Genomic DNA, 12,492 nt, shown 5'->3' on the forward strand with positions numbered 1-12,492 from the left:
AGGTCCCCACGTGTCAGGTCCCCCACTTCTTTACTGACTTTGATAGTGAGGTTAGAGGTTTTGGAGTCCCAGACTCCAGCTGATAAGAATTTAAACCTGCAGCGCTGCGTCCCTAACAACAACAACAAGTTTGTTCTGGCAGTTTTGTTTAAAAAGCATAAAGTCTTTTGTTGTCTTTCTGAGAGTTTATTCTGACATCTGCAGACAGACTCCCTCCTTGCTGTCTCAAGTGTGAGGTGGCAAAAAAGAGCTTGAAGCAGGAGAAGTTGTTAGATTGTATACAATACATTATCGTGTAGACAGGATGACTGTTCTATCATCAGACCAATGTCAGCACAATAGGCACGTTATAATGTGTTGTATAGTCAGGACAAAATGTTCATGTAATCAGTAGATAATAACATACGTAGTGTCATGGTCAGCAGATAATGACACATGCACACACCTAATCATATGACATGGTTATCTATTTGGCTTTAAGATTGTGAATGCTTGTGATTGAGTGAAAGAGAAGATAAATGATAAGAATTCCCATTACAACAGTCAACAGAGTATCACTTGAATCTTGTGGCACTAATTTCTACTGTGACACCTCTGCAGGAGGCTGCTCTGCGTTATGACACCAAGAATCCTCGCTACCTCCACATTGCTAGCCAAAAAACCAACCGCTGGGGTCACCAGCGCTCCTACAGGCTGCAGGTGTTCACCTTCGCTGGAGATCACCTCCCAGAGAGCCAGGTAGAAGAGAGGGCCATGTCCTGGGCAAGGTGAGACCTGGCAGTTAAAAAGTCAACGTTACCCAAAAGTTTGATGATGATGATGATGATGATGATGATGATTGTGAACACTCAGACAAGATGTTTTATTCTGCAGTTAATGTGCTGTGCAGGCAGGAAGACACATGCGTTCCCAGAATGCATTTCCCAAATTTCCTAATGATTAATTTTCTGACCAATCTCTGTCTCTATTTATTATTTATAGCTGTCACTGTGCCACATATGATGTAAATAATGACATCATATTTCACCAATATGCAGATGACACACTGCTATATGTCACCTTATGACCAGGTGACACCAAATATATCTTGCATGTTACATGATACTTATCATTTGAAAAGTGATGAGGGTGGCACAGTCATTGTTGCCTCTCCTCACCAACTCCCTGTCAATGTCAGAATTGATTTTAAGATCATGCTGATAAGCAGTAACCTTTGGTTTGAAAAAATAACAAAATATTGCTTTTACAAAGAAGTTGCAAAGTTGACTTTATATTCAATAAAGCACACCCTTACTTCAGTACATTCAGTGGTTTGTTGCTATGGCCTTACTTTGTCTGGTAAGGAAAGTAGTTTATGGTGGGTAACATAAAGCTAATGTTAGCAAATTTTTGACAGGCATGGCTGTGTAACTGGCATCACTGAGTCAGTTTTCTGATGTTATGACTCTTTTCTACATGTGCTACTAATCAGAGCTGCAACAATCAGTTCATTAATCATTTAGTTTATCATCAGGGGTGGCTGTGGCTCAGGAGGTAGAGTGGTCTTCCACTGATCAGAAGTTCAGTACAGTCTGCAGTGTATATGTCAAAGTGTCCTTGGGCAAGATACTGAATCTTAAATTTCTCCTGATGCTGTGTCATCAGTGTGTGAACGAATTCCTGATGAGCAGATTGCACCTTGCATGGTAGCCTCTGCCATCAGTGTATGCGTGTGTGTGAATAGTTAAGTGCTGACTTGAGTTGTTAAGTGCTTTTAGTGATTGGTATGACTAGGAAAGCGCTATATAAAGGCAGTCCATGCAACAGAAGTCTGTGGAGTACATCAGACTTTCATGCAGGAGACGAGCATTAATGTCTCATCCAATCCAATGCCATCTCTCTCTCTTCTGTCTGGCTGCAGGTATAAGGTTGCTATCACCAAGCATAAGGACTTAGAGCAGACCAGCAGCAGTCTGTACAGTCAAAACAACATCTGGACTCCAGCTGTTGACTTCAGCAAGTACATTGAAGACAACGAAAGCATCGAAGATGAGGTGTGTTGAGATAGAATCTGCATGTAAAAAAGATTTAAAAAAAAAGATAATGCAATCACATATGAATCTGAAAGTGGATAACTTGGCTGAAAGAATTTCCCTGATGTGTATGAAAATGTGTCTGCAGGACCTGGTTGCCTGGGTGACCACCGGGTTCCTCCACATCCCTCACGCTGAGGACATCCCCAACACAGTAACAGTGGGCAATGGGGGCGGGGTCCTGCTGCGGCCCCACAATTACTTTGATGAGGACCCGTCCATCCACTCTGCTGATGGGGTGTACATAAAGGTGGGCAATGAGCACAGCTGTGACAACAACAGGATGGCCTGCCTTGCTCAAGAGTCCTGCAGCCCCGCGCTGGAAACCTTCACTTTCCAAGGCTTGGATGGAGCCTTGAGGTTTGAGGATTGATAGAGCGCTACTTAGTTTAAAAGCCCTGGTGAACACAGAGGTAAGCTTGGGGTCATTTACCGATCTATCAAGAAACTGTCAATTTTAGCATGTGTGTGGAGGCAGCGTGGGACAACATTTTTTGTGCCATAATTACGTGTTTTAAAGTTGCACCAGGCAATAAATTGAGTCAAGGGCTGTTCCACCATTTTGGAACATATGCTCATTCACTTTCTTTGAGAGAGCAAGAGATGAAAAGATTGTCCTGGAGTCAGGACGTGGTTAGCCTAGCTTAGGATAAGGACTGGAAGTAGTGGGGAAGCAGCTTATCTGTCTGTATTCTAATCATGTTGGTATGGACGCTGGTGGGGAATCTTCTCACTGCCACTGAGGTAGGCATGTGCAGCTTTAGAGGTCCATTCTTTTGGCTTGCGTGGTTTAGCTCATTAACCACAAATCATGCATAACTGCTGACCATTTTTCAAAGCGCTTTTATAGTGATTTTCTATTGTCCAGGTCGCCGTTGGTTTTCAATAATTTCACTACTAAGCTGAAAAATCAACTTAGCACAGACTTGAAACATGTTTGACATAAATAATTCAGGCCCCAGAATGTCATGTGGCCTTATGTTGTGTCAGTTACATTGTCATCATTTGACAGTGCAGTTATAAGGGTTTCAGAATTATCACTGTGCTTGTTTTAAATTATGCTCTGAAATGTGAGACTGTGCTGGCAAATAGAAATATTTCAATGCAAGGCCAAATATTTCCTTGCTGCTTGTGTTTGCCTCCTGTCTATCTTCTGGGTTTGGTTTACTGACAGCATATTTTTATATTTGGTGTCTGAAAGTAAACAGTCCTGCATCTTCATTCCAATAGAACAGTTACTTACTTTTAACAAAAATAAACTGTTTACTGACATGAATTAGTTATCTCTGCATGTTTTAAACCTCTGCATGATTACTTTTATACTGTACTAAAGAGAATGGAAACCATGGCTGGATTAACCTGCAATGGGGTCCTGGGCAAAACCAAGCTATGGGCCCCCGTAGACTCCCCGCTCAGCTCTATAATTCCATTAAATGCAAATTTATTTGAGAATATGTACCATGTAAATATAATATCACTGCAAGACTAAGTAACAATGCAGGAAGCAACTCATGGGACTTATTTCTTTATTGCTTTTCGTTATAGTCTGTATTAGTGGTATATATTACAAGTTTATGAAAATCATCACAGCATGATAAATAAACCCGGGTCCCTTTGGGCTCCTGGGCTAGTTTTTGTTGTTGGTTGTTAGTCCAGCCTTGGCAAAGTTCACAGTTAGATATGTAGAGCAACCTGTGGGGAATCAATCAAAAAGTTTGATAATTATAGTGATATAATTCTAATCTGGAAATCCACATAAAAACAAAACATCTGATAATGTCAAAGTTATAATTAATAAGGTAAAATTTGGCCTTTTGTTCTCTCACTGTATGAAAAGTACAGTGAAAGAACCCTTACTATCAGCAGTCTAAGCACATAGAGACGAGAGCCACACTGCCTTGCCTGATGACATTTCATTTTCTTTACAAATAACCCTCAACTTTGCTATCTGCAATTAATTTACTACTGCTGTTCAACTTGGATCAGTGAGAAATCATCATTCATAAGGCTCCTATTATGCTTTGTTTTCATATTATCAGCAAATCCCATGAAATATTCTCTCAATATGTTCTCCTTACCCTTACTCCCAGGACAATCCATTCCTACTCAAGACATAAATCTTCAAAAATAAAGTCTCACAAATATATAGTTGCATTTTTTGAAGCCGATTTAGGAAATCAGCCCAGTGACTTCCTAAATTGACTGCCTACTGCTTACTCAAAAGGGAGGAAATAATTTGTTGGACACTATTTTCTGCAGCAGAGTAATCCACATTTGGGCTCTAGTGAGTATTTGGGAAAGCAGGACTGTGTATGTGGAATCCCATGTGCATTTTTTTTTAATAAAAACCTGTATAAACAGATACAGTATTGGCATATGAATGCAGAATCTGTAAGCAAGGGATGGGATTTTGGTAATATGAGTATTACCAATTGTACCAATCACAATTGAGTCGGCTTTGGTTACATGGAAAGCAAAAGAGGTGGATTGCATTGGTCAAAACGTAATCTGTGGATTTGCTCAGTCATTATTCAGAAATTACCACTGCGGTTGCCACAAATCCAGGTCTGACATTGCTTTTCTGCAACAGTTGTACTACGATGGTATTGGATAAATCATTGCAGTGTTAAATGAAGAAATAATGTTACAACTGGCCTCTGCCACCTTATTTCCTAAACTATCACATGTTGCTAAGCAACAGTAAACAAAACTAGGACCTTGTAGCTATCACTACAATCTATGAATCTGATAGTAGGCTAGTACTAAAGTTTTGATCTCCACATCATTTTTTGCATTGGTTCTTGCACACATTATATCTCACAGGACCACCTAAATTAATATTTTTGACTGTGCTGATCTGCTGGCTTCAACCATTGGCCATTGCCCCCAAAGGCTAAACTGTTGTCAGATGATAGTTGATGGGTTCCAAGATCAAGGAATAAGATGTATGGGATTTGTTGCCAATAAGAAAAATAGAAATATCACCAGACTAACAAAATGTTCAAGAACCTCCTCTGCGTGCCATAAAGAATTAAAGTAATAAAGTACAGCAACTGTTTAAATAGAAATGATACAAATGAACATGTTTCTCTGTTAACACAGTACATGACTGAGGTCAGTCGCTCAGTCAATCTGTCTCTTTAGTCCAGACTGAAATATCTGAATAATTATTGAATGGATTGATTCATGAACATTCAAGGTTCCCAGAGCATTTATGACAAAATATCTGCAAAACTAAACACCAGATTCAGCTGTGTTCAGTCCGATTACATAATGTTACTATGTTAACATACTAAACTAAGACAGCCAATGCAGAAATGGTTAAACCTGCGTAACATCATGCTAGCATTGGCATTGTGCACATGTTAGCATGCTGATGTTAGCATCTAGCTCCACTTTGCATGAGCACAGCCTCATGGAGGTGCTAGCATGGCTGTATGGCATTTTTTTTTTATTATTATGATTATTATTATTATTTATTTATTTATTTTTTGCCTTTTTTGGTGGTATCAACAAAGCTAGCAATCCATAGAGATTTGATTTTTGATTTTATTCATTTTTATTTAGTAATTGCATTTCTAAAACTAATAATATGAATTTGTCATTATTAAACAAAGGTGAAGTTGTAGGTAAAATTAGGTTCACAGGAATAAGGTTTGTGCCAACACGAGTTATATTTTACAGGAAATGAATTACTTTACATTTACTTCCAAGAATGTCCTTGCTAAGCTGATACTTTGTCAGCAGTCATTGTTGCCATCACTATTTTTTATCAAAACCATATGACGACATACTCTTTTTATTTTGCAAGCAAAGAGGCTGTCATCTATCATTTCAGTAATGTTTGCAATTGGAAAGACACAATTCTTTTTTTTTTGCTCTCTTTCTTTCTTGCTGATGAACCAATCAATTATGTCCTCAGGAGCACTTATACTGTAGGTTTTGACCTACTGTTGTTGTGGTTTTTGTATCCTCTCAAAATAAAAGAAGAAATTATTTGTTGAAGAAAGGGTCCACAGATCTGCTACATTTGGTCTTTGCAAACACACACACACACACACACACACACACACACGTTTTAAGAAAATAGTCAAACTGTTGATTTTCACTTATTACACATACATGCATGGATGCATGGATGTGTAGGTCCCACTCTTCCTCACAGGAGGAAATTAAAATCTGACCAACAAAATAGGGGTTTGATAAAAAAAAAAAAAAAAAAAAAAAAACACCAGACACACACACAAACACACACACACACACACACACACACACACACACACACAGTGTAACTCTTACCCACTCACCTCCTACACCCACTCTAAATACTTAATGGGAACAGATTCAGAGAACAGGATATGATTGCCTGTAAAGTTCACTGTTCCTGTGTGTGTGTGTGTCTGTGTGTGTCTCAGTGTGTCTCTGTGTCTCTGGAGAAGTCAAACATGGCAAGTGGTTATTTACCTCAGATGTTGAGTGAAACGTTTCTGCTGAAGCGTTTGTTTTCCATTGTGACTTGAACTTGTTGGAGGAAGGCCATGGAATGATGTGAGAAACAATGGGAGCAGAGCTTCTATAAACAATCCAGCAAAAACTTGCACTTGAAGAACAAATTAGACCATGCCGAGACAGGACTGGTGTTGATTGTCACATATGAAACCTACCTCGATTCCATTTCCCTTAAAATGTCACACCCCATAGACCATGGTGAAATAAAAACTTAATAGCACTTACTAAAACTACAAATACAACAATGTAAAATATGTCCTGCATTAAAATCCTACTTACGAAAAAGTGCAGAGGTATTATCAAACTAAGGTAGTGAGTAAAGTAGTGGTTACGAAGTAAAATATCCCCTGCAACTGATTTCTTAATGTATGACAGTATTAGATTGTCAGTACTGATGCATCAATGTGGAAGCAGCTTTTTACTCCTGCATGAGTTGTCCTGAGATGATTAATGGGAGATGTTAGTGATTTCAAAATACAGTGTAACCTTACTTTAATCGGGTAATCTCATTGAGATCAAGACAAGACAATTTTTCATAATGGAGCATCAGATCTTGGCTTTAAGTCAAGTCAAGTTTCATAACCAGCAGTAGAATTTTGCCCCATTTACGCAGTTCAAAGCAAGGTTGTCTTCCCTTTTTTGAAACCTCCTCCAAGGGTAAAGATTCAGAAGCTCCGTTTTCAGCGTAGGCGTGTAGTGTGGGAAAGCAGTTTAAGCTTGTGATGATGGACTGTGCAGCATTAGCTCCCATTACATGAGGTGAATTTGCAACATGTGGCCAAAATAGTGCTAGCGCTAATGTTGCTCTTCCACTATATTGAGGAACAAAATGATGCATTCAGTGTTTAGCATTTAGAGATGAGAAACCTGCAGGAGAATTATTTAACAAATCATAAATCACAGTTATTTTTATTCCCTCTTCCAATAAAGGTCCAGGAAGGTTACTGTCTCTGTTTATGTGACTATGTGACTTAAAGGGTTCATCTGAGGACTGCAAGTGCTGGAATTCCTGAAAGCACTTTGGTTTGTTTATTCAACCCGGAACATCAGATCTGTGTGTGTGTGTGTGTGTGTGTGTGTGCGTGTGTGTGTGTGTGTGTGCGTGCATGCATGTGTGTGTGTGTTTTCAAGCTACCAGTAACATTTAGCATGAAATCACATCACATGGTGCAAACTCTTCCTTTCCTCAACCGTTTCCTATCAGATAAAATAGGCAACAGTGAGTTTGAGGGTGGGCTACAAAGAGGGCACAACAAAGGCAACAACAACAGCAACAACACACTCCCTATCTTCAGTTTGTCTTGACATGAAGCTGCTTCAGAATCTCATGTCTTAAAATACACTCTTGCTGTTTATCAGAGGGAACTAGAAAACACTGACATTATTAAATAGTATAATGCTAGTACGTATTCAGTGAAATGTATCAGTGGCAGTCACACAGTAGAGGCTGCCCATTACCAAGAAGTGTGTTATCAAAGGGGACGCACTGCGTTACTTTGAGATCTGACTTTATTTAACCTCTTCCTGTTTACATCTAACCACAGTATGGTGGCCTCATAGGACATGCCTATGTCATTACCACGATGTTAGCCAATGTCAGGCCCACTGGTCCAGTCCAACAGATGGTGACAATATGACAAAAATAGAGCAGTCAATGATAAGATGGCTGCCAGGCTAAACTGTATGCTGTTTCCACGTTTTATATGCGTTGTTGCATATTTGCATTGCTGTAATGATCACAGAAACAGTAGGCCTTTAATTACTGAGCAGAGAAGCAGAATATGACAACCGAGTCAAGACTTTCTGTTTAAATGTTTATACTAGACTTGGTTGACACCTAGTGTGTTGTCGTCGGTAGTGTGTATAATGTAAATTCCTGGATATCAAATGTTTATCTGCAATTGTAGTGATCCCAGTAATATTTGTTATTTTGTTATACAGTAGTAGCATATCACATGACTTAGTTAAGCTATGATGGAGTAAAAACAATTTCGAAATGCAGCTGAGAACAGTACTTTCTACTCATGTCTTAAAAGGATTGACTTGAAAGAGAGCTTATAATTTTTACTGTTCTAATTATCTATTAACCTCCTTGTACTTTCATTCGTTTCTTTTCACAGGTTATGTTCTTTTTCTAAGACACACTGGCTCTGTATTGACTGTTCTGTCAGATTATTATAAGCATCCAGGGTTTGAACATTGAGATTGTGGACGTGTACAAATACTTGGGTGTTCACCTTAACTGCAAACTGGACTAGACAAACAACACAGAAGTGCTTTAGAGAAAGTCATCACCATCTGCTAAGAAGACTGAGGTCCTTTGGAGTATGTAGGACACTGTTAAAAACATTTTACTCTGTGGTACCCATATTGACAACAATATTTTTTTAGATACTGTACATATTGTTCTTTTTATGCAACAGTATTTTTTCAAGTACAGTTTTAACATATGGCATTGGTAGTTTTTCTCATAAGAACATTGGCAATTGTATTTCTATGGACAGTTGTATTTTTTTTATGGAAATTAGCATTTTTACAATCTGTACATAATGTATATATATACATAGTGTTTTTTTATTCTGTATCCTTTATACTATTTATCTTGACCCTTCGGTGCCACTGTTTTTGCAGTTTTTTTTTCTTTGTTTGTTTGTTTGTTTTGCTTTTTTAATACTTGCTGGCTATAACGGCTTGATTTTTGCTGGTGTGGAATCAATAAATATCTTTTGATTTACAACTCAACATATTATTTCAAATAATAATGAAAATGACATGTCCAAACATTTTGAAGCACAGCCTTTGGAGGCAATAACTGCAATCCAGCACTTTCTGTAACTCTGAATAGGGCTTCTACACTATGCTGGTAGTTTGGCCCAATCATCTTTAACAAATTGCTCAAGTTTTCTCAGGTTTAATTGAGAGAACTTGTTTCTAACTGCAGGTTTCAGCTCTTTTCACAATTGTTCATTGGGACTCATAGCAGGCCATTTCAGTCCAGTGTTTTTGATGTTTGGGGTCATTATTGTGCTTCAGAACCCATAACCTGTGACTAAGACACAGCTTTCTGACACTGGGCCCTGTGTTTTGCTCCAAAATGCCTTGATAGTCTTCTAATTTCACTGTGCCCTTCACAGATTCAAGGCACCCAGCACCTGAGGCAGCAAAGCAGCCCCAAAACATTCCAAGCTTCCAAGCACTTTCATGGCAAGCATAGTTTTCTTTTCTTTGAAAGCTTCATGTTTTGTTCTGTGAACATAGAGTTGATTTACCAAAAAACTAAAATTTGTTTCATCTATTAAAACCATATTCTCCCAGAAGGACTGTGGCTTATTGACATGCATTTTGGTAAAGTCTCATCTGGCTTTTTTACAAGTGGGGTCTTCCTGGCTCTTCTACCATGGAGCCCATTTTCATTCAGAGGGTGACAAATGGTGTGACTTGAAATGATTATACCTTGAACTTGAAGGTCACTTTTCCAGTTTTTCTTGGTTCCTTTCTGACTCTTCAAGCAATACTTCTGTTCAATGCCACTTTTCCTCTTGCAACCACATCCAAAAACCTGGCTTCAGTCCCAAGGGCCTTAAACTTAATCAGATTGCCAACAGCGGTCACAGGAACATCAAGATCTTTGAATCTGGTCTTGTAACCATACCCTAAACAGGAGCCCCTCAGGAAGATTTTCTTTGGAGGAGCCAAGAACTATGAAACAAAACTATAAACTATACAGTTCGAAAATGTATATTATTTATTATATTTTTATGAGGACATGACAACCCTTTGATATTGTAGTCTCCTACCACAATGTTGCAAGAACATTCCCGAAATCAGAAGTAGGCATAAACCTTGCATGACATTTATACACAAAAACACATTTAAGTAGCTGCTGCTATTTCCTCACTCTGTGACTGGACATTGTTGATAGTAGCAAGACAGGGAAAGAAAAACTAAAATAAAAGTTATTGGCTATAATAATCACACTCTTTAATGATAAAATTCTTACTACTAGAGATAGAATTCATCAGCTCCTGTCAACAGGTACCGTCTTGTCTTCAAACAGAAACCGTAGAAACTGTTATTAAACGTCTCACAGTTTTAGACTTTTTTTTACTTGTCAACTTTCACCAGCTAATTTCAATAATTTCATTATGAAATCATCAATCATCAAATCATCAAAAATGTTCAGTTATCTTGTTTTAAAGCAAACCAGCTCTGCTTTGTAGCACACTACATGATTCATGGCCTGAAAGTGTTGTGCCTCCACACAGAGGAGCTGCTTCTTCATGCTGCAGATTACATGACTCCAGTTTACTTCTGAAATGTATTTCTTCATCTTTAAACTGTTTAATGCCTCTGTTATATGTGAAATATTGGATTCATCAGGTGTTACATGTGCTTGTGTCCACAGATGTGTTATAAAAACAAATGTTTCATTTTTATGGAGGTAAATAAATGCAGATTGTTGAGAATGGTGTTAATGGACATCTCAACATGTGCTAAAGGCTTATAATTAAATGGTGTGCTCACTTTCCCATTAAAACTCACTGAAATGTTTTATCTTCTGCTCTGTTTTGTTATGTTTGAAATTGTTTCATAATCTGTTTCAGTGTTTTTAACATTTTGGGGGGCTTTTTGTGAAATTTCATGTTCAGCACATTGAGCTGCAGCTCTGGTATGAAGTGTTGAATATAATGAAGATTTAGTGTGAACATTTGCCCCTGCTGGTCAGAGTGGGCAACTTTTACAGTGCAAATGGACTGAAATCAAGAGTTTTCCATTGGGGACAGAAGGACATGGGGACATTGATAATGATCGCCATATTTACCTATGAACTCTTGGTTCACTGGTTGTCAAGGTGATACTTTAAAATGTGTCAGAGTATTAGATTACAAAACATAAGACACAAAGACATTACATCATGATGTCCAAACTAAACTATATATAGACCTGATGCATTCCACCAGGAGATTTCCCTGTTTTCACACGTACAACGGAGAAATCGTTGCATTGAGTTCAGAGAGTGACAAAGCACAAAACTTTTTCAGAAAGTACCTCAACAGCTGGCTGTTTAGCCAAAACTGTCATTCTTTGGCATGCAGGAACAGATCCATCCCTCAAAGTTAAGGCCAGATAGATCCTCTTTTCTCTCAGCAGGCACACACAGCTAACATTAGCTATTAATCGTGATGCATCTAAGCAGCCTTTTAAAGTTGGTGCTGGTTCAGTTGAAGCCAATTCTAACAACTTTATATGTTGCTGAGGAGTTAAATCCATGTCAAATCCATATCTGCAAAGCAGCTACAGCTGTCATATAAATGTAGTGAATGAAAGCACAACATCTACCCCTAAATGGATAAATGAAATATATAATATACAATGTTACTGCCCATAAAAATGTCTGACAAGCAGCTTCCCATTACTGTGTGACAGGAGTCGAGTACCAGGCAGAAACAAGACATCTTCTTCTGGAATTGATCTGTAATGGATTACAGAAATCAGCCCTGCTGTAGCGGAGACCTGCTCCGTCTTCACAGTACAAAGATAACATTGCGCAGCCAGGTCACCATCAGGCAGGTGCTTATAGTCAGGGACAGGTAAGCTACTCAGTATAGGTGAGGCCATTAGGAGTAGATACTGTACTTGTACAGAAACTTGTGATGGTGGATGCTTTACGCCAAAAGAAGGCACGAAAAAAAGAATAATTTTAATGTCAGATCACTTTGTTGTCCCTTCACGTGTGTTGACTGTAAGGAGCTGTTCAACACTGCTGTGAGTTTCTGCTAAGCAATGAACCTAAAAACAGCCAATTAGCCGTAATTGAAAAGCAATAATTCAAGAGAACTGAAATGTAATGAGAGGGAAAACATTGAAGCTCGGTTGTATTTATTTTTATTTGGATACACAAATGTTAAGA

General features: G+C 38.5%; 1 protein-coding gene across 2 annotated transcripts in view; it reads left to right on the plus strand.

Moving 5' to 3' along the window:
• The window catches only part of LOC143334430 (primary amine oxidase, liver isozyme-like), a 28,718-nt gene extending 18,479 nt beyond the window's left edge, over positions 1-10,239 (plus strand). Inside the window, exons 3-6 of one of the 2 annotated variants that reach the window (XM_076753234.1) lie at positions 601-767; positions 1,901-2,033; positions 2,161-2,485; positions 9,716-10,239. In XM_076753234.1, the coding sequence (XP_076609349.1) occupies positions 601-767; positions 1,901-2,033; positions 2,161-2,445 (585 nt within the window). In that variant the 3' untranslated portion in view covers positions 2,446-2,485; positions 9,716-10,239. Of the gene's footprint in view, positions 1-600; positions 768-1,900; positions 2,034-2,160; positions 5,502-9,715 lie in introns of those variants that run through there. The other variant, XM_076753232.1, reaches the window with a different exon arrangement.
• Positions 10,240-12,492: the final 2,253 nt, after the last annotated feature.

Source organism: Chaetodon auriga, chromosome 16 (genome assembly GCF_051107435.1).
Source record: "Chaetodon auriga isolate fChaAug3 chromosome 16, fChaAug3.hap1, whole genome shotgun sequence".
Lineage (NCBI taxonomy): Eukaryota > Metazoa > Chordata > Actinopteri > Chaetodontiformes > Chaetodontidae > Chaetodon > Chaetodon auriga.